At 24.7% G+C, this 20,503-nt stretch overlaps 2 protein-coding genes across 9 annotated transcripts; one reads left to right on the top strand and one right to left on the bottom strand.

The window, feature by feature from the left end:
• Positions 1–318: 318 nt before the first annotated feature.
• On the bottom strand, positions 319–8,347 carry LOC114125659 (ubiquitin thioesterase trabid). 4 transcript variants are annotated; one of them, XM_050206607.1, is made up of 12 exons: positions 8,192–8,347; positions 8,081–8,127; positions 7,533–7,771; positions 7,249–7,467; positions 7,012–7,156; positions 5,089–5,307; positions 4,734–4,939; positions 4,391–4,667; positions 4,088–4,332; positions 3,526–3,716; positions 3,304–3,452; positions 319–3,239 (listed from the first exon to the last, which is right to left on the bottom strand). In XM_050206607.1, the coding sequence occupies exons 3-12, from the start codon at positions 7,705–7,707 to the stop codon at positions 3,161–3,163; spliced, it is 1,905 nt and encodes a 634-aa protein (XP_050062564.1). In that variant the 5' UTR covers positions 7,708–7,771; positions 8,081–8,127; positions 8,192–8,347; the 3' UTR covers positions 319–3,160. The 4 variants fall into 4 exon arrangements, with proteins under 4 accessions (XP_050062564.1, XP_027845222.2, XP_050062571.1 ...); XM_027989421.2 differs by having other exon boundaries at positions 8,275–8,293; XM_050206614.1 differs by lacking the exons at positions 8,081–8,127; positions 8,192–8,347 and adding an exon at positions 7,883–7,991.
• A 1,709-nt stretch (positions 8,348–10,056) lies between these two features.
• Positions 10,057–20,441, top strand: LOC114125651 (dynactin subunit 1). Of its 5 annotated transcripts, none has more exons than XM_027989399.2 (25): positions 10,057–10,223; positions 10,328–10,569; positions 10,720–10,853; positions 10,953–10,979; positions 11,039–11,291; positions 11,660–11,782; positions 13,348–13,522; positions 13,590–14,001; positions 14,076–14,235; positions 14,314–14,520; positions 14,585–14,767; positions 14,843–14,975; positions 15,855–16,045; positions 16,111–16,248; positions 16,323–16,508; positions 16,588–16,801; positions 16,858–17,057; positions 17,308–17,535; positions 17,613–17,790; positions 17,860–18,023; positions 18,992–19,066; positions 19,130–19,285; positions 19,345–19,434; positions 19,502–19,662; positions 20,084–20,441. In XM_027989399.2, exons 2-25 carry the CDS (start codon positions 10,384–10,386, stop codon positions 20,127–20,129), a joined length of 4,020 nt encoding a protein of 1,339 aa, XP_027845200.2. In that variant the 5' UTR covers positions 10,057–10,223; positions 10,328–10,383; the 3' UTR covers positions 20,130–20,441. The 5 variants fall into 5 exon arrangements, with proteins under 5 accessions (XP_027845200.2, XP_027845199.2, XP_027845201.2 ...); XM_027989398.2 differs by having other exon boundaries at positions 10,057–10,228; XM_027989400.2 differs by lacking the exon at positions 10,953–10,979 and having other exon boundaries at positions 10,058–10,228.
• The last annotated feature ends 62 nt before the right edge of the window (positions 20,442–20,503 follow it).

Below are 20,503 nucleotides of genomic sequence, written 5' to 3'. Positions count from 1 at the left end.
TACATATATATATTTTAATAAAAGTTAAAACTTTTTAAATATCTGGTATAATCAAAAATTTAAAGACTTATTTTTGATAATATAATATATAAATATATATATATATGTTTTATGTATTAAAATCAATAACTCATAACTCACAATACTTATTTTTGTTTATTTATTTAATATTCTTTCAAGTTTTTGTTAGTATTGTGATTATTGACTAGGTTCATGGAACTTGAAACATTATATAATAATATAATAATTATTGTGATTTCTCTAAAACTAATGATAAAAGAAATCATTCAATGAACAAGGAATAAAAACATAGTTAAATAAACATTTGACATTTTATTTTATTTCAACAAATTAAAAATATAATATTAACAAAAAAAACCCCACTATTAATTTCATGACAAGTGCCATCAACAAGTCTAACCCCAAAGTCAAATATACAACAAATTATTAATGAAACTAAAAAATAGTAAATACCTATTGACTATGTGTTAAAGCAAAGGCAATCTATACACAATACACATTATACTGTTTTTATGTGAAAACTAAAAATTAATATAACTATTCAGTAATAACATTATCTAAATAACTATAAATATTATCAAGACATTTAAAAAAATATTTTTTGTCAAATTAAAACATAATTATTAGAAGGCCAAAGATTCCTGATGACAAATAAATAAATAATGTATTTTATAGTTCATAATATATTTACAAAGCTTCTAAAATTATTATCAAGAGAATACTACATTGATAGGTACTGTCGTTTTAGGAGTATAAAATTACTATAACTAAAGTAGCAAATTTTTGTTCAATAAAACCAACCTCTTAATTTAGCTTTAATATTAGAATGAATCGCTCTATTATTAAATTTTAAAAGTAAAAATATTATCTAAGAAAACTTTTAGGTTTCTATTGAAATTATTATTAAGCAAATTATCTTGCTGAAAATGAAAATTTAAAAATGGTAAATTCAATATTGTTATCACTAACTTAAAAATAAAAATATCAATAGAAACCTATGAGATGATTTAGATAATATTTTTACCCTTGAATTTGATAATAGGTTAGGATTCACCAATTATAGCTTTAATATTATAGTGAATTATTATAATTCACTAATAAGGTAATAACAAACAATTGGTTTGACTGAATTAAAAATATGCTACATTATAAATTTGTAAGATGGAGACAACATAATAAAATGTAGTGTACTCTGTACTCTTATTAACAATATTATTGGTTTGATGTGTTAAATAAAACCCTTAAAAATTATGAACAACACAATTTAATCTTGCCATTATTTATCCATAGCCTTCAATAATTTTAAATTATAATACATCAACCTTATATTCTAATTTATTATATGTAATTACAAATTAATATTTGAATATGTATCACACATTCTGACATTATGCAATCATTATGTATTCTAATTTGATCATACATTCAAATTTATCAATTGACACATAAATCATCCAGAATATAATTGTATTAAAAGAAACATCTTTTTTCTAATAGTGCCTTTACAACATTGTATACATTAAAAACTGACAAATCAGTATATTCATTTATAAGCATAAACCTAACATTATAAATTTCTTATTTTGTTGTTAGCAATAGTAATACAACAATAATTCAATAGGTAAATACATTTTTGTCATCCAATTAACTCAGTTAATAGTTACACATTAAATCTTTTTTTTATGTATTTGGTACAAACAATTAACAGTCTAAGTATTTTCAACGTTCATATTTAACAAAAATACATGAAATTAAATATATAAATTTCGATTATTCTATATTTTAATTTAGTTTCCCAAATTATAATTGAGTACATTTTAACAAAACCGTGATAAACAATTAACCATCTAAGAAATAATTAAAATATGTTATTTATAGTCAAAATCTGTACATTAGAAATAATTAAACTATATAATTTTTGAGCTAAAATTATATATTTTAAGTACAATAAATCTAATTTCATTTTATTTATTTAATTTAGAGTGAAAATACTATTTTAGTATTAAATGTATTAATATAAATTGGTATAAAGTATTGAATAACTGGCAGTGCTTTTTATAAGTTTGGAAATAGTGTAACCATCAGCCAGTTTATAATTACTTTTAGTAATAATCAGAATATTTTCTAAATGTTTTGTAAATTTTTGGATGTAAAACGTATTAAAAAAGAAATATTAGTATAAACTAAATTGTGGACGTATAGCAATTATTAAAATAGGTTTTTTGTTAATAAGACATCTAATATGTTTTAAAATAAAGATAATAAATAGTTAATAATATTTTAACATAATGAACGAAGTCACTCAAGTCTTATGTCAATGTGTTATCAATAAAAATAAAAAGAAAAAACGTCATATTAAACATAATAAGAAAAACTTGACTAGAATTAGAATAGTCTGATACAAACTCTAAACATAGTTAAAGAATCAAATGAAATATAATTTTAATATTTTGATTTAAGTAATAAGACTTGTGAATTGTGATTAGATGCACTAGTAAATTTAATTAAGAAAAGTAAATTTCAAAATTATAACAAAACATTTTTTCAAATTTATTTAATAGGTACACACAAATTATACATTACATAATATATAAGTATGTATGAAATTATCACGAATATTTATTATTAATATAATAATAATTTTTAATCCTACAATGCATTTAAATATGATACATATTTAATTTTAACTATAAAAATATACCTATATTATATTTGATAATTTTTTCATTTTGTATATAAATAATAATAATGCATAATCTATTATTTAATATTTATGAAAAGATATTTTTTAATATTTTAGTATAATTTTAAATATTTAATGCACAATTTAACTCAAGTTCATACTCATTCCATTATATTCAACTTTTTGGGAAATATATTTAAATGAACATTTCTAATGAATAATCTTATATACTTTAGATAAAATAATGGAGCAGCTCAAATAATTATTAATAATTTCTTTGAACCCTGTTAAGGTACATATCAAACATAAACAAAGTTTTATAATATGACTTTCATAAAAAAAAAATCTAATAGTGATAAGCATAATTAATAATAAAAATATTGAGATTTGAAGATTTATTTGTACATCATGAAATATTGTAAATATAGGAAACTCACTACACTGGCTAAGCATTAACTATTCTTGTTCAGATTCTCCTTCACTTGAATAGTCTTGTATTGAAATAGGCCGTGAAAATGGCGTGATTGTCATTTGACTAGAAAATAAAAGATTGAAATAAAGTATTTTATGTTTAAAAATTGTGTTTTAATTGTACTTACGCTTGCTTTCTATAATAGTTTAACCATTCTTCAAGCATTTGAGCAACCAACAATGGTCGTTTATGCAAACGCTGTCGAGCTAATAACAAACCATTTTCTGTTAAACAAACATCTAACCATTGTTTTAAAATATTTTCCTCATGTCCCATCTATAAGTTAAAGATTAAACAGATAAATAAATTGAATAACATTCAGAAGTAAATAATAAATTAAACATTTTACTTCAGATTTGGTAACAAAATGTATTGGTAATAATTTGTGATCATGATCAACAAGTGGCAAGTATGTAGTACTCTTTCCTCGAGGTAATGGTTCTACAGGCACCAGTGAAGAAAAATGTCCTCGTGTATAAGCTAAGGTTATTGGAGATTTAATACAAAAACTTGATTCCCATAGAAGTGGCAAGTAAACTCCTAAGACCAAAAAATATGTATACAATATATATTAGTTTTAATCTTAATACCTAAAATATTTAAAATAATAATAAGATATTTCTGAATAAATGAAAGAATATTAATAACAAGTTCATTCAATATAGTCAAGTCTTGATAACTCGAATTTCTTTTTATCCCTGTGGAATTCCTATACACACAATGCAATATTTTTAAGTCAAAAAATACATAAGTTGAATTAATTTTTACCTCCCTTGAAATTCGAGTAATCGAAACTCGACTGTATATTATTCATTTAAAAATATACTAAATATTTCAATAGCATATTCTACAAATATTAAATTAACTTAAAATTAATTATGAGCATATAATATAATTATTAAATGTATTACCTTCAAAATTTGTATAACCTAGACGATCCCCACGATAATTTTTCACATATTTCACAGCATATACAATAATTGGGCGACGCAGCACATGAGCTAATGCAAATACATGGAGTTGAGCTAAGCTTGATCCAGGTCTTTCAGCTTGAGATACTAATGCAGCCCAATCTTCAGCCCATTGATATTCGTCTAGACAAAATTCTAATTGTTTTGCTTGCCATGCTTCATACTCTTTCCATCTTGGATAAAACCTAAAACAATTTCAAACCGTAAATTAAATAACTCAAAAATGATTTAAATGCTACTTACAACATATTGCTTTCGTGTAAGCAATCAGCTAAAGCTTTTCTTAGTATATTGTCTTTATCGAAAATTCCCCAAGTAGATTGCATTAAGGAATCCAGCAAACAATCACCAGCTGAACGATTCCACAATGCATAGAGTCTAGAACATAACCCATCACAAACCTCAGATGACCAGTTAATCACTGGAGGGACTTCTTCAATTTCTAATTCATGTTGAACATTGCGATCAAGAAGTTCATCGAGTAATTGCCTTTGAACTGGTCTTGGAAGTTCTTCAATTTCTAGAAGTTGAAAAATATTTATTACGATTGAATAAATTATAACAGTTATATATTTAATTAATTTACCATAAGGTAGGGAAAATGTTGCAAATTCTGTAACAAATGGACATGGCATTAAGGACTTTCTTACACGTATTGTTGAAAGGAAATGTTTTCCTATCTCATCTGCTAGTTGATGAGCAACATGAGAAGGTACTCGTTTTACAGTTGTTGAGCTACTAGTTGCATTGATTCCATTCAAAAGATTTGATAAAATTTCTTCACGATGAAATCTAAAAGTAAATATATTTATAAAAATATATATTAATATATAATAATTTATTTAAAAAAAATTAATAACATTCAAGTATATTATTTATTTTCAAACAAAATAATATATTTATTTACAAACCCACTATTAATCATAATAATAATACGTTACCTAACAGCAAGGTGAACTAATGTGTGTCCGGTATCAAACGCCGATGGTCTATTAAGAAGTGTCACTTCAGTTGATGTCAATGACCTGGTTGGATCACCACCAGCGTGTAAATAAGCTGCAATAGGACTCCAGTCACCTTGAACTACGCCTACACAAGCAGCAAGCCAGGCTCTATCATAGTTGCTATTAATATCATCCAAACGACGTCTTGAAGAAGATCTACAATAAAATAATATTTATTTATGAGTACATAATTTAAAATATAAAAATTCATATATCAATGAAGTAATATTTTTTAGTTTTCTCATTAATAAACTAGGTACTTATTAAGATTTTATTTAAAAACAATTTTTTAAATAAGTAATAGAACAAAAGTATTTGTAAGACCTGATTCGCTTACAGTTACATTTCTTTATAATATAGGTATTAGGTAATATTAATTTAATTTCCAAAAAAAAAGGCTATTCTTGGCTTGTAAGAAAAACAATAAGTAAATAACTCTTTTAGGAGTAATATACTAATATGTACAGTAAAGTAAAAAACAAAATCATTAAATTAAAAATACAAATTTTTATCTTAGAATGGAAATAAAGAAAAGAGTTAATCAAAATTACTTAGGTATTAGTTATTACACAATCTTGGTGAGCAACACGCCAGACGATTACTAAAATAATTATTTTTTGGATGAAGTATAACAAAGGGGTGATTATAATTTGAGAAGGCCAATTGAAGACCATTTTTTTTTAATAATTCCAGGCAGTTAATATCATAATTTAACGGTTTATAAACAAAAGTAAAATACTAACTATCTAGTGTTTAATACCTTTAACCTCACAACATTAATGATGTCATCAGAATTATGATAAGATACCTTAGTTTTGTATTCATAAAAACCTTAAAAACTTCTCTAGGCCTTTTCTAATTGACTATTTGAATACAGCTGATTAGGATTCTATAATACTGTAATAAATTCAAATGAACATTTTACAAATGGGCAATATAGTACTTAAAGGCACAATGGATCATCAAAACCATGGCAGATGTGTTTGATGAACCCTAAAATACATGAACCTTTCCAATAAATTGTAATAATGATAAATAAGCCAATGGGATAATACCTAAAATGTGTACTTGATTGACCCAGTGGAAAGTGATACTATTTATGTAATATTGAAAATGTATAAGGAATTTGTTATTATAAAATGTGAAGACATTTGGAAGTATTCAATGACATACCATAGAGCGAGCACCGCTTTGAGAAATAATCTAAATCAGGGGTCACTAACCTTTTTGGTGTCAGGGGCCAAAAAATTTAAAAAAAATTCTTCACAGGCCAAACACTTTATTTTATTTACAGTTTATCAACTAACATAAATACATAATGTGGTATTCCATATTTTTTTACTAATTATAAATTGCAATCACGGGCCGCATAAAATTGGACCTTGAGTTGCCGACCCCTGATCTAAATCATATTGTTAAATAGGTATAATTAATTTTATACTATCTGTAAATAGTAAAAATTTTCTAGAAATGAAACAACAATTTTGGTCATTAATAAATAAAAAGAAAAATAATGGAAATAAATGAGCACTTTGAGGAACACCTGGCAAAGCATTTAACTATATTATTTATATTTAAGACAGAATTATTAATCAAGACTAATTGAAAACAATCACCTTAAATATGAGGACAGTCATAATAAAAATGGATCCCTTATGCCTAGTTTACACAATTTAGTTAGACAGTTATTATGGTTAACTTTAAACAAATATTTTTAAAATATTTTATTTTTATATTATTATGTTACTAGACAAATAATTGGTAAAATAGATAACTTTTCATGCAAAACAAAAGATATTTAATTGATAGGTTAAATAAAAACAAACTGTCATTATGTAAAATTAATAAAATTAAACTTACCTTTTTAATGTACAAATATTTGAATCTGTATTAATGGTTGCTGCTAGGTCTTTCTCTGGAGATTTAACTCGTTTTGTAATGATAGTAGGAGGTTCACATAAAGAATTATCAGGCGATGGAGATGTTTTACGAGGTCCTCTTGTTCCTATTAAATAGATTTAATCATACATTAAATTTTATTGGTGACAAAAATATATTATTTGTTTTTTTATAAATCTACATAAATATAAATCTTACCACACATGATGCATTTAAAACTTTTAGGCCAATTTTGATATGTACATGCACTACAGGACCATTTGGCAAGTGCTCGTGTTTCTAAACTAGATGAAGCTGCTTCATTTTCTGGTGAATTAGCTCTATCACTGATCTTCAATTCATTGTTGAATTGTTCGTTAAGTGCATCAACCAGATTACTATCTAGTAGTTTATCACAGTTATCAATTTCTCCAGATGCTAAATTTACAACCATATTTAATCGATACTTAATTAATAATAACTATATTATAATAAAATATTACCTTCAATTAATTGAGATTGTGGTTCAACTGGAAGTTCATCTCTAAGACTATATATGTCTTGAGCTTGGGACAATTGTAGTTTGGGTCTCCTACACATGACACATTTCAGTGATGAATGATAATTATCGTATGTGCAGACATCGCAAGACCATTTGGAATTGACTTGAGAGGTCATTATTGGTTTTGAATCTTTCGATTTATATTATTTAGATTCAAAATTGTATATTTTTTTCATAACACTGTAATTTACACAAAAAAAAAAAAAAATTAATACCAAAATACATCAAACTGTATACAAGCATAAGTAAAGCAAATATTTTAACACAAATTTGTGTAAAGTAGTGGCCTACATTAAACAAAACAAGTTTTTTGGGTCTGTACCTAATTACGACCTAGTTAAAATAGACTAATAATTTGAAATTTCAAAATCAAGTTGAAGGTTTGGCTCGCCGCCGTCAGAATGTGCCCGAATATTTTGCGACTTAATAATATCGTTCTTATGACATAGCGGAAAAGAAGAATGCGACACGATGAACCATAGCACTTACTTGTCTTGTAATGCAACTGGATAATGATTTGATGCCAAGATCGTAAGCTATACGGACATAAATTATAATTAATATTGATTGTGCATTCAAAATTAATAATTCAAAATGTACCTATCACGGCAATATTTTAATAATAGTATAACTAATAATAATAACAACAACTAAAACTAAAAAACAAAAACAAATTTACTAACAACCATTTACCACGGGAAAGAGGAAAATTCTGAAAAAAAAAATAAAAAGAGAAAGATGAATATGATTACGGTGATAAGATGTTTTTGTTCGTAAGTCTACATACTATAACTATAAGTACATTATACTATTATAGTAAAACAGGAAAAAAGATACAAAGCAATCGGCTGTGTCGTCATTACGCACTAGATGTTAGGAACGTGCAAACAGCTGATGTCGCCGTAACTCGTAATAACCATTTTGTCTATTCACTATTGTACATTTTGTACATGTTATATATATTTATTTTTTACTTAATACTTTATTCACTTAACCGTGGTACAGTTGTACATTACGGTCTACGACTATAATAATATATTAATTGACAGTTGACTTTGACTTTGACTACAATCACTTAACAATAACTACCTACTCATAACCCACGTCTCATGATGATCTTACTCACAGTATTAGTAAGAGAAAACTAAAGTTCCGTTTTTGATCTATTTTACCATTTACTGCTACAAAACTTTGCATAAATAAATTGTTTTTTGATAAGTATTACTTTGGTTGGTATTAATCGAAAATAAATTCAACAATACATTTAGAGCAATAACGAGTACTTATGTTAGCTATGTTGCTATATTATAATTTATAAAGACATGAAGACATTAGACAATTTCAAAACAACAATATCATTTTTAGATTCTGAGCGGAGTGATATGTGTTTGTATTTTGTCTATTATCACTTTTTGAGTCAATAAAAAACTTCGATTTTCAACTTGTGGAGTTTTTCTGGTGGTAAATAGGATCTAGTTGGTACTTTGGATGGTGAAATCAAGTCTGATTATTATTTGTTCATCCGTATGACATATATTTAAGACCTAAATATTAGATACATTGTATTCAATAAATACATTTGTCAAATGTCAAAGGGTATCATAAAAACATTTGCATACAATAGAATTAACAAAATATTTCTTATTTAATTAAAATTATAATGTAAATATTTTCAAGTTTTTTAGATATTAAAATTTGTAATTGTATACTTTTTTATCTATTTAGTATTTATAATTTGTATATTTTTGTCATTTTGATAAATCTTTAAAAAAAAATTCAACATTCATAAAAGTTATTGTAGATTTACATATTTTTTAATTTATGAAGAACATAATAATTATTGTATTTTTGGTATAAATAAAACATTTGAAATTGTTATTGAAAAAATATAAATAAATCATTTTATGATAAATATATCATATCTAGAAAATAAATATAATAATAATAATTTGATGAAATATCCAAGGTTATTAGTTTTTAAATTCCTAAAATAAAATAATAAAATCAATTTTGTCAAAAATATTCCAATTTTCTATATTTTTATTAGTTTTTTTCACTAACATGTAACACCCTTTCCCCAAAACCAATGGTACAAATAATTCAATTTCTTACTAGAAAAAAAAATATTTTAAAATCAAAATATTCTTTGCTCGGCTCAAAATTCAAAAGAATTTTTTTATAGGAGGGATAGATAGTACAATTATTGATTTTTATATTGCATGTACCAGGAAACTGGACTACCCTCGTTAAGTCATAAATTTGCCACTAGATCATAACTAGGTAATAGGTTTAAGGTACGTATTTAAATTTGACCGCCCTTTATTAATATGTATAATATATGATTACTATCAGTGCCCACAGTTCATATCAGTTTTATTTTACTATCGATAACTCACGATCAAATTCTGTTTCTACTTTCTATATCATTTTAGAAACCGTCGAGATTAAAATTCCGTGTTATCATTTTGAAAATATTTAGAATTTATTTGGGTTAAATATTAATTTTCTATACAATATATGCTATTTATACCTACTTGTTGTTACTATATTTCTTCATGAATTGAAGTTGAAATTAAAATTTATATTTGTAGAAGTGTTTTGTATTAATAACATATGCTACATATTTTCTAGTGTATGGTAATTTTGTCTTATTTAAATAATTTTGTGAAATTCAAAACTGTGTATAAAATAAAAATTATTTTAATGTGTACAGTGTACCTATTATTGATATTTCAGGCTTAAGTTTAAATATTTAAAATCCGATCTAAGAGTTCACTGAAAACCAATTCAAAATGCCAAAATTGGAATTGGGATGTAGAGTTGAGTTGACTGGAAAAAATGTACAAGGCAAAGTAGCTTTTATTGGACAGACACAATTTGAAACAGGAACTTGGATTGGCATAATTTTGGATGAGCCTAAAGGCAAAAACAATGGTTGTGTTAAAAATCGTCAAGGCGTATCAAAAACTTATTTTGAAGTAAAATACCAATATAATATTTAACTTTAATAGATTTTTAATTATTAGTTTAAAGATTATACTTATTACTAATTGTATAACTTATAGTGATTTAAATATGATAAAATATAATGAAATTAAGATTAATTTAATTAATTTTTTGTCAATCAGTGTGAAGAAAATCATGGTATATTTGTACGACAATCTCATCTTACACTTATTGATGAAACAGGAGCACGTTTTGATATGTCTGCTAGTACAGAATCTTTGGTCCCAAAATCATCTGTCAAGTCTAGAGTTAGCAGGTAAAATAGATTCTTTATTTTTAACATTATTTGATGAGTTAAACTATCTGTATATTACCTACATATTTATTTTAATTTGTATGGTTTAATACCATATAGCTTGCGAAAAAAAATTGATACAAACACGTAAGTTTGTTTTAAAATGTTAAAATATTTTCGTAGATTTTTATGATTTATTTTTTTAGTTCTAGGCAATCATTAGCTGGTTCAAGTAGATTAAGCTTAATTGCCCCTAAAAATAAGGATGATACTTCACCAGTGTCTCGTACTTCTTCTCAGTCATCATTGGTTGGTACAAGCCGTACACCATCACAGTCATCAATTGTTCCTCCTTCTCGTACAGCATCACAATCTTCAATGCGTGCACCATCTCGTACATTGTCACAAACATCTCTAGCTGGAATAGATTCAACACCTAAACGTTCTTCTTTTGTTGAGGTATTTAAATGTTTATTTAATAATTCTTTATTACTTTTATTGGGTTTAGTTATACATTTTAATACATTTTAAAATGCACTTTCCTATATTGAACATTTTGATATTTATTATAGTTGTTCATCATGTTTTATTTTTATATGAGTTTGGTTGTTTGACAAACAATAGATGCTAAATTATGAGAATTACACTATATATTATTTAGTAAACATACACATGTACGTATATTACATAATTTTATTACTTTACCGTCTAAGTTTTAAAAATTTAGAAAATTCAATACTAAATGTTTTAAATAGTTGTGTGAAATATTTTTGTTCCATTGTATTCTTTAGGAACCTTAAGTATTTTGAAATAAATTATGTTTTCAGCGAACACCCAGCAGTGAAAAGACAAGTCGAATGTCTAAACTTATATCACCAAAAGTGAAATCGGCTGTTAAAACGCCAATGACAAAATCATTGACGTCATTAAAAGATGTTTCTAACTCTGAAGTAATTTTTATTTTTGTAAAAACAAAAGGGGAATTGTAAATGTTCTATATGGCTTTTGATTTAATGATAATTTATTATGCTTTATGAATATAATTTAATGTACTTATGTTTAGGGCTTAATATAAACATCAAAAAGATTTTTAAATTATTATATTATAATAGAATAACTTTAAACTCAAGCATTCTGAATAACCTTTTTAAAACAGAACAATCATTATCACAATCATTCTTTTGTAAGTGATTATAAATAAAAAAAATTTATCTCTAAAATTATCATTCATATAGTACATATTTCATTAAATTATTCTACACCAGAGTACACAGATGAACTAGATAAATTTGACTGTGATAATAAATGTCCTGTACAAAATGAATAATGCTGTATAGATTTTATACTTTTTTTTAAAAATAAATTAACTTTTTCCATTACTTAAAATAATTTTAGTAAAAATAAAAAGCAACAACTATTTATTTATTAATAACTTATGCCCTAAATATGCATTTATTTATCATTTATAGTCTTATATATTTTTCATTTTATTCGTTATAACAACTTTATTTTTATAAGCTATTCTTATAGTAATGGAAAAAGTTAGGTAAATGTAAAAAAAAAAAATAATAATAATAAGTAAGATTGCATTATAGCACTGCACTAAAATAATTATTGCACATCTTTTCAGCTTTATAATAATATAAAATTAATTCTTTAAACTCAATTTAATATTTAGAAAAAATTATTAAAATAAACTAAAAAATATTTTTGTTGGATTTGTAAAGTAAGATAGATACTCATCTGGTTTATTCATTTCAATGTTAGTCAATATTATATTATAACCTTTGATAATTGATTTAATTAAAAAAATTATAAGTTTGTGTTTGTTATGATTATAAGTCTGCTTAATTATTATTTTATTGAAATTAATTGTTTTAATTAATTAGTTAACATATTTTAAAACAAAAATTTATGATTATAAACAATTTGTGAATATAATCGAAAACTTGGTTCCTTAACTTAAAATATTTTAAATATTCATTGTCATTTGTGTTACACATATTGTGAATTATTTAGTTTATTACATGATTATAAACTGGTACCTATAAAATATTTAGTTATTGTTTATAAGCCAATTGTTCACTTATCGGTTTATTGAGCTGTTAATTATCTTTCAATTAAATATCTATAGTTACCTTATTCTTTTTTTTAAAAAAAGATTGATTTATAAAGTTATGGTGATGGTTTTATAATTGTCTTATTTTGAATACAGAATGAAAAAAAGAAAAATATGTTAAAAAATATTATATGTTATTTGTACATTTATTGTAGGTATTATAAGTGTTTTTTCTATGTTTGCATGTATTATATGTAAATGTACATAAATAATGTACATAATGGATATTAGAATATTTTTTTAAATGCCAATATTACTTAATATTTGTTGTTATTATGAATTTGCACGTTTGCTTTTGTGTTATTCAATATTGATTTTTATGGAAATAAACTAATAATATTATCTTATTGCATATCTAATGTAGTCTTTATAAAATTTTATTTTATTATTTAATAGACTGAATTTGTTGAAGCCCTCAAACCACATTATACACCTGGACCGGCTGTTACGCCAAGCAATCTTTCAACTACTCCTACCCAAAGACCATCTTCTAATGTAGCTGATGCAGTTGAAATTCAAAATCTAAAGGATCAAGTACAAGATTTAACGGAGAAGTTGGATGTAGTCAAAAGTATAACCCATATAATTTTTTCTGTGGTTAATTATTTATGTTATTATGCTTATTTTTTATTATATAGCAAGACTAAAAGAAAAATCTCATGATATTGATATGATGAAACTGCAGTTGGATCAAGCATCAGAGTTTAAAATTAAAATTATGGAATCACATTCAGGATTGAAAAAAGAATTAGAAAGGGTTAAAATGGAAAAACAAGATGCTTTAGAAGGAAAAGATGAATATAACGAAATGGCAGAAACTTTAGAAATGGCAACCCTTGATAAAGAAATGGCTGAAGTTAAAGCAGAAACTCTTCAATTAGAATTAGATCAAGCAAAAGAGCGCATTGAAGAATTAACAGTAGATTTAGAACTCTTAAAGGCTGAGCTAGAGAAAGGAAATGATACTGAAGAGGGAGGAGATGGTGCCAATTCTTTTAAAGTCAAGCAACTTGAACAACAAAATTTACGTCTTAGAGATACCCTCGTCAAGTATAACATATTTTTATGCTATTATTGTTATTTAAAATTGTTTCCTTTTATGATTACACTCGTTTAAACTTTAGATTGCGAGACTTATCCGCCCACGAAAAACACCAAACACAAAACTTACAAAGAGAAATCGAAGAAAAGACCAAACAATGTAATGATTTACAAAAATCTAATGATAAGTTAACTGCTAGAGTTGAAGAACTTGTATCTCAAGTTAATGATTTGCATGAACAGGTTTTATAATCATTTTTTAATATGGATAATTTAAAATTTTAGTTTAACTGTATTAATACATTTTTATAACATTTATAGGTGGATGCAGCTTTGGGAGCAGAGGAATTAGTCGAACTTCTAGGTCAACAAAAATTGAATTTAGAAGATAAAGTGGCAGAGTTAGAAGAAGCAGTGACTGATCTAGAAGCTATACAAGATATTAATGATCAACTTCAAGAGGATTCTAGAGAGTTGGAAATGCAATTACGTGAAGAATTAGATATGGCAAATGCTAATATTAGAGAGGTTTTAAATAGTGTATTAATAGTAAATATTTTTTATTTATTTATAAAATATATTTGTTTTAAAGTGTGTCAAAGAAAAAGAAAGAGCATTAGAAAGTTTGGCTGATCGAAGTTTAGTTATTGTAAAATTTAGAGATTTAGTTAATGAACTACGAGAACAAAATCAAGACCTACAAACTCAATTAATGAGAGAATCTGCGTCAAAAGATGAAGTTCGGTCATCAATCCCAGAAATGCTTGACTTTAAGGTTAACTACAAACTAAAATATGCTATTATATTTTTAATAAGAAAATGTAAATAAAAACATATTATATTTTATTAGAAAATGTTTGCTGAAACTAAAGCTCATAGTCGAGCAATTGATTTAGAATTACGAAGAATGGAAACACAAGAAGCTCAGCAACATATACAGTATTTGTTAGCGTATATGCCAGATTCATTCTTGTCTCTTGGAGGTAAGTTTCTTTTTACTTTATAATTTGTTTGTATTCATAGATATTTTCTGATAACAGATACAGTATATTATTTGAGAATCATTCAAAATATACTTTTGTTTAAAATTCTATGATAGTATATATATGATTCATTTTAAATACTGAGTATTTAACTTTTCTGTTTTATACGACCTCAGTTATAGATCAGATTCTACTCATTAGAAATAGTTAATATTGAAATATAACAACATTTTTCTGTTCTCTAATGATGGATTATATTATAAAGTGATGATTTAATTTCATAATTTTACCATTTTAAATCAATAGTTATCAAGTCTAGTCAAATTTTAGAATACACTTTTTATCAAACTCTTAAATCTTTTTGACCTTAATTTGTATGTTTTCCATGGATGTACTCTCAATGTTGTAAGTGTTAAATAGAGGTTTCAGAATGTTTAGTTTTGTTCATAATGTGTAGTCTCCATTTTACTATCCATAAATCATAATGCATTAAAATGTACATTAAACAGTTCCAATTTCATCTTGTTAGCATAAGTATTAGAGTGAATTGGTCTATTATCAGAACTAAAGATAATAAAATTACCATATTTTTACCTTTAAGTTTGACTAATAATATATCAGTTTACATTAATGTTACACATTTATATCTAATAACAAAAATTGAAACTGCTAAATACAAATTTGCATCTGTAAGATGCAAATAACTCATACTGGCATGATGTTTTCTCATAATACTGCATTGTATGATATCTAATATAGTTTAAAGCACACTAAATATTTAATATATTATACTTATACAATATTTATATTATCTTTTAGTATTGATTATTATGTAAGATCTTTACTAAATTGTAAAATAATATAAATGTGTTTTATTAGGTGATTACGATGCAATACTATCTCTCTTATTATTGCCACGCATGATTTGGAAAAGTGAAATACTTATGACACATGTCCGTGATAAATATCCTGATGTTCAAGAAATTACTAAAGAAATTCTTATGAAAGACCATTCTGCAGAACAATTTGCTACTCGTTCTCGTTTATCATTCTACTTATACAGCTTGCAGGTTTATATTTAAATTTTCAGTTACATTTTTAGTATGATTATAAAAATACTCATATTTATTCTTAGACTGCATTAAGACAATTTGTTCATGGAATGAACACAACAACACCAGAAACATTAATTAAAATTGGTGAATCATACCCAGATATGACAATTCAAGAAAAAGTTTTAAATGGATATATTGAAATGTTAAAAATTGATCAGGTGATTTTGTGTTTTTTATAATTATGTCATACATATCTTAAAAAAAAAATTTTAATCAATTTGATTATGTTTAGTTGGATGAAAATGTCAATACTGAAAATTTGGAAAGATGTGTTGCTTACTTTAAAAATGTGTATGCACCTCTTATACAAGATTTCACTCCAAATTATGAACATTTATTATTAGACAATATATTGGTTTTATCAGCAGCTTGTAACACCATTCAAACAGATGCCAATATAATAAAATGTGTCATACAAGTAATTTGTATTAAAATAATTAAATCTATTAATATTATGTTAGTTATTTTGTATTAATAATTGTACATATTTATTTTAGTCTGAAAATTCCTCTAATGTTGTCAAGTTTTGTGATGATGTATCAGTTGCTTGCGAAGTAATAAATCAACATTTAAAACAAATGAAAAAACGTGCAGATATTAACAGTGTTATCAAAGTAGATTTAAGTTCTTGCATACAGTATGCAGAAAAATTAATATCTGTATTAAGAGAGACAGCTAAAAGTGCAGTTAGTCAAATCTCACTAGGAACAGGTAATGTTAGAATAAAGATCAATTTAATTTTTAACTTAATATTATGAATATTTTAGATGATAAAAAAATAAACAGTGAAAGTATTATGCATGTAATGAATAATTCAGTTGAAAAAGTTTTTGAAAAAGAAGAATCAAGTAAAGGAGTGACAGTATGTTTGAAAATGTGTATTTCAACTCTTGCTGGAGAAATTGCTAATGCTGCTCAAGTTATTTTAGAAGCTGACTTGACATTACCTACTACCGATATATCTAAAGTATACTCACAATTTTATCTTCGTGGTAGACAGAAATTTTAAATTTTAACCAACTATAACTTAACCTAACCTTTGGTTATAATTTTCGAATTTATAACTATATTAAATTGAATAAAAGTATCATTATTTATGATATTCCTGAAATTAGTTCAGATTTGTATTAAGATGAATATAAAATTGATTTGGTTAAATATTTAAATGATATATTAATAATTTCTACATAGAAAAATTTAAAAATGATCTTTTTTAGAATATTCCACCAATTACTAAACGGGCTAAACAAATTAAAAGTGAACTAGAGGAAACTAAAGCTTTGAGAAATACAATTAAATCTAAAGAAAATGATATACTTGAGTTAAAAATGGCTCTCCGATCTAAACAAGAAGAAATTGGTGAACTTAATGTTAGGAAGGAATTAGCTGAAAAAAAACTCTCTACTACTATACATGAATCAGAAATATCTATAGAAAAACTACAGGTATTATTTCTAAATAGTAAATTATTTATAAAAACTAATAATTATTATTTTTAATAACATTTAATTAATTATTTTAGAGAAAATTGGATGAAACACAACAACAATTAAAAAGAAAGTCAAAAGAATATGAAGAAACAATGGATCATTTGCAAGCAGATATTGATTCACTTGAAACAGAAAAAGGAGAGCTTAAAAATAAACTCAAAAATTTCTCAAAGAAAATTCTCATTGAGGGTATAAACAAATCTGCATCAAGTGAGTTTTAAATTTTTAAACCATAATTAAAATGTATAAGTTACGTACTAATTCCGACTTTTTTTATAGTGACTGCTACAGCAAATGATAGTAATAAACCATACCAAGAATCTCCATTCTTACTTAATGAATTAAAGTTAACGAAAATGGCATTAAAACATGAAATAGATCAAAAAGCCAAGCTTCAAAATAATTACTGTGAACAATTATTTTCTCAATTAAAACCATTGCCCGTAAGTTAATAAACTCATTTTTATTTATTTTATAATAGTTGTAATTAGGGCTCAAAAATTGTAGAAGTTGCATATTATTCTAAATGCTTTTGATTTATAATAGCCCATTCTAGAAATCAAATTATACTATAGTGAGTTTAAGAATCAAATATTTAAAATGCATATCTTGCATTATGTTTCCTCAATTTTAAAGAAATGGTGCTTATTTCATAGCCTAAAAATATTATTTTCTTTTTTCTTAACTTATGTTTTTTTAAATAATATTGAATTTAAAATTGAGTATTATTTATTTTCATTGACATAATATAATATTAATTTGACTACAGTGTAAGCTGCATTTAATTTATGTTGAAATGCCCAAATATTATCTTATATCTATAAGTATTATTGACTTAAATTATTGTAAAACTATTCATTCAATTCAATTGTTAATTGCTTCAATCGATTTAAATCTCTATTTTTAGCATAGAATTTGTATGTAAACAATAACTTATCATTAGCTATTGGGAAAAATAAAAATATATAATTTTAAATAAATATTTAATAATATAATAAGTATTCGGATTTCTTAAATATAGTAACTATTATTACCATAATAGTCTTATAATTATTAATAAATTCAGAACTTCTTAATTATTAATTGAAAAATTAATACTTTCAATTATTCATTGAATATTTATTCATATTATTTGAATATTAAAAATCTATTTCAATTTTACACACTGAACCAATTTTAATTGGCTCCAGTGGTGGATAAAAAGGGTGGCAAGGGGGTTTGCCCTCCCCTTGACAGTTACTGAATTATATTATATTTGTAGTTGTAATTATATGAGTTAATAATGCCACTACCCCCCAAAAAAAATCCCAGATCTGCCTCTGTTTGGCTCATAATATTTATAATTTATAGTTTTTCTCATAAGATTAAGATAAATTTACTGAAAATTAATAAAAATTATGGTTATTTTTAGGTACCTAGTGAACCATCAGATGAAGAAAAACATAGAGTAGTTAAACTTAAAAAATTAGGAAATGAATTATTAAATGTAAGTTTACATTTTTTAATAATTGTTGTATTACTTTTGATATAACTATTTGTCTGTGATTAGGATTTCCATAAAACATTAACTAACATAAATGTTTTGGATGTAACCAAACGTGTACCAGGAAGAAAACTTGTAACTGATGATAATATATCAGCTAAACAAGTTCTTGACCATAATTTACAGTGGAAACAATTACAAAAGAGATTGGATGTTTTACAAGTAAGTATTTATTGATTCAGAAATTGTTAATAGTATTAATTTTATTTTTATTTTTATAGGATAATTATAACAAAGAAATAATAAAAAGACAACATTTTGGTTGTGTTGAAACAGAAATGACTACTTTCCCTACTCCAGCTTTGAAAAAGGTATAAAAAAAAATATTGATGCATTATAATTTATTATCAATATTTTCAATTAAATTTTTTATTATAGGCATTAGAAGAAGAAGAACCTATACTAGCTGCAGAGTTTGTTATACCAAAACCTCAAAACTGGACTGGGCCAACAAATATAAAAATTGAAATGGATACTAAAGTATTAGCTTCATTACAAAATCAAGTCACTAATGCTGCTCAAATAAATCCACATGTTCGGTAAGCAGCTATAGTTTTAATTAATCCAATAAACTCAATGATTTTCATTTTTATTTAAACAATTAAACATAATATTGTTTTGCTCTGGGAATTTATATGAGTATATTAAATATTTGTTAACCATCTTTACACTTATTTAAAATGTTAAATAATTGAATCCATAAATTATTTAGATATAGTTGAACCTTGATAAGTCAAAATAAATGCTATTCTCTTGCAAAAACCTCAAATACTCGAAAGAAAAGCTATAGATAACTTGAACATTCTAAGTTTCAAATACAGACAAATAATAACAGATAATATTTATAAATATTTGTCTAATCTGACTGTGTGTTCCAATAATTTAACCTAAATATAATTTTAATTATTAAAAGTATAAATCATTATATATCAATTACTAATATATTTTATTGTCTTTCAGTTACAATTTTGCTTATACGACTGAAGAACTACTTGGAGGTAATTAAATAACTATACTATAAATCAAGTTTAACCATATTATTTTTATATTAAATTATTACTATTGAGTATAACTGAATATGATATTTAAATTTTGTTTTAATGTGATACTTTACACTAATAATTAGCTTATTTTGTATCTTATATTATTAAATTTAACATTTTAATATATGTAAACTATACATTTAATAATTGTTAAGCAATTTAATTTAATTAACTAACATAAAATTATAAATAAAAATAAAAAACCTTTTCAGTCAATTCTGATAATGACTATCTGTAATAACAATGATATGCAAATATAATGTTATTATGAAAAATTTTACTTAGCACTTAATCCTTTTTTCAAACTTAGTGTTTTGTTTTTTGAAGACATTTAGGG

Source organism: Aphis gossypii, chromosome 1 (genome assembly GCF_020184175.1).
Source record: "Aphis gossypii isolate Hap1 chromosome 1, ASM2018417v2, whole genome shotgun sequence".
Lineage (NCBI taxonomy): Eukaryota > Metazoa > Arthropoda > Insecta > Hemiptera > Aphididae > Aphis > Aphis gossypii.
Note: the sequence above shows the minus strand (reverse complement) of the source record. Positions and strands in the feature narration are given on the sequence as shown.

Bases quoted from the DNA above. Each gene is read 5' to 3' on its own strand.
- LOC114125659 (XM_050206607.1), bottom strand. From the start codon at position 7,707: ATGACCTCTCAAGTCAATTCCAAATGGTCTTGCGATGTCTGCACATAC. The intron at 7,157-7,248 runs GTAAGATTTATA...TCTATTTAATAG, and splicing joins TTTTAAATGCATCATGTGTG to GAACAAGAGGACCTCGTAAA. The intron at 5,308-7,011 runs GTAAGTTTAATT...ATTTTATTGTAG, and splicing joins AATATTTGTACATTAAAAAG to ATCTTCTTCAAGACGTCGTT.
- LOC114125651 (XM_027989399.2), top strand. From the start codon at position 10,384: ATGCCAAAATTGGAATTGGGATGTAGAGTTGAGTTGACTGGAAAAAAT. The intron at 10,980-11,038 runs GTAAGTTTGTTT...TTATTTTTTTAG, and splicing joins AAAAAAATTGATACAAACAC to TTCTAGGCAATCATTAGCTG. The intron at 18,024-18,991 runs GTAAGTTAATAA...GGTTATTTTTAG, and splicing joins CTCAATTAAAACCATTGCCC to GTACCTAGTGAACCATCAGA.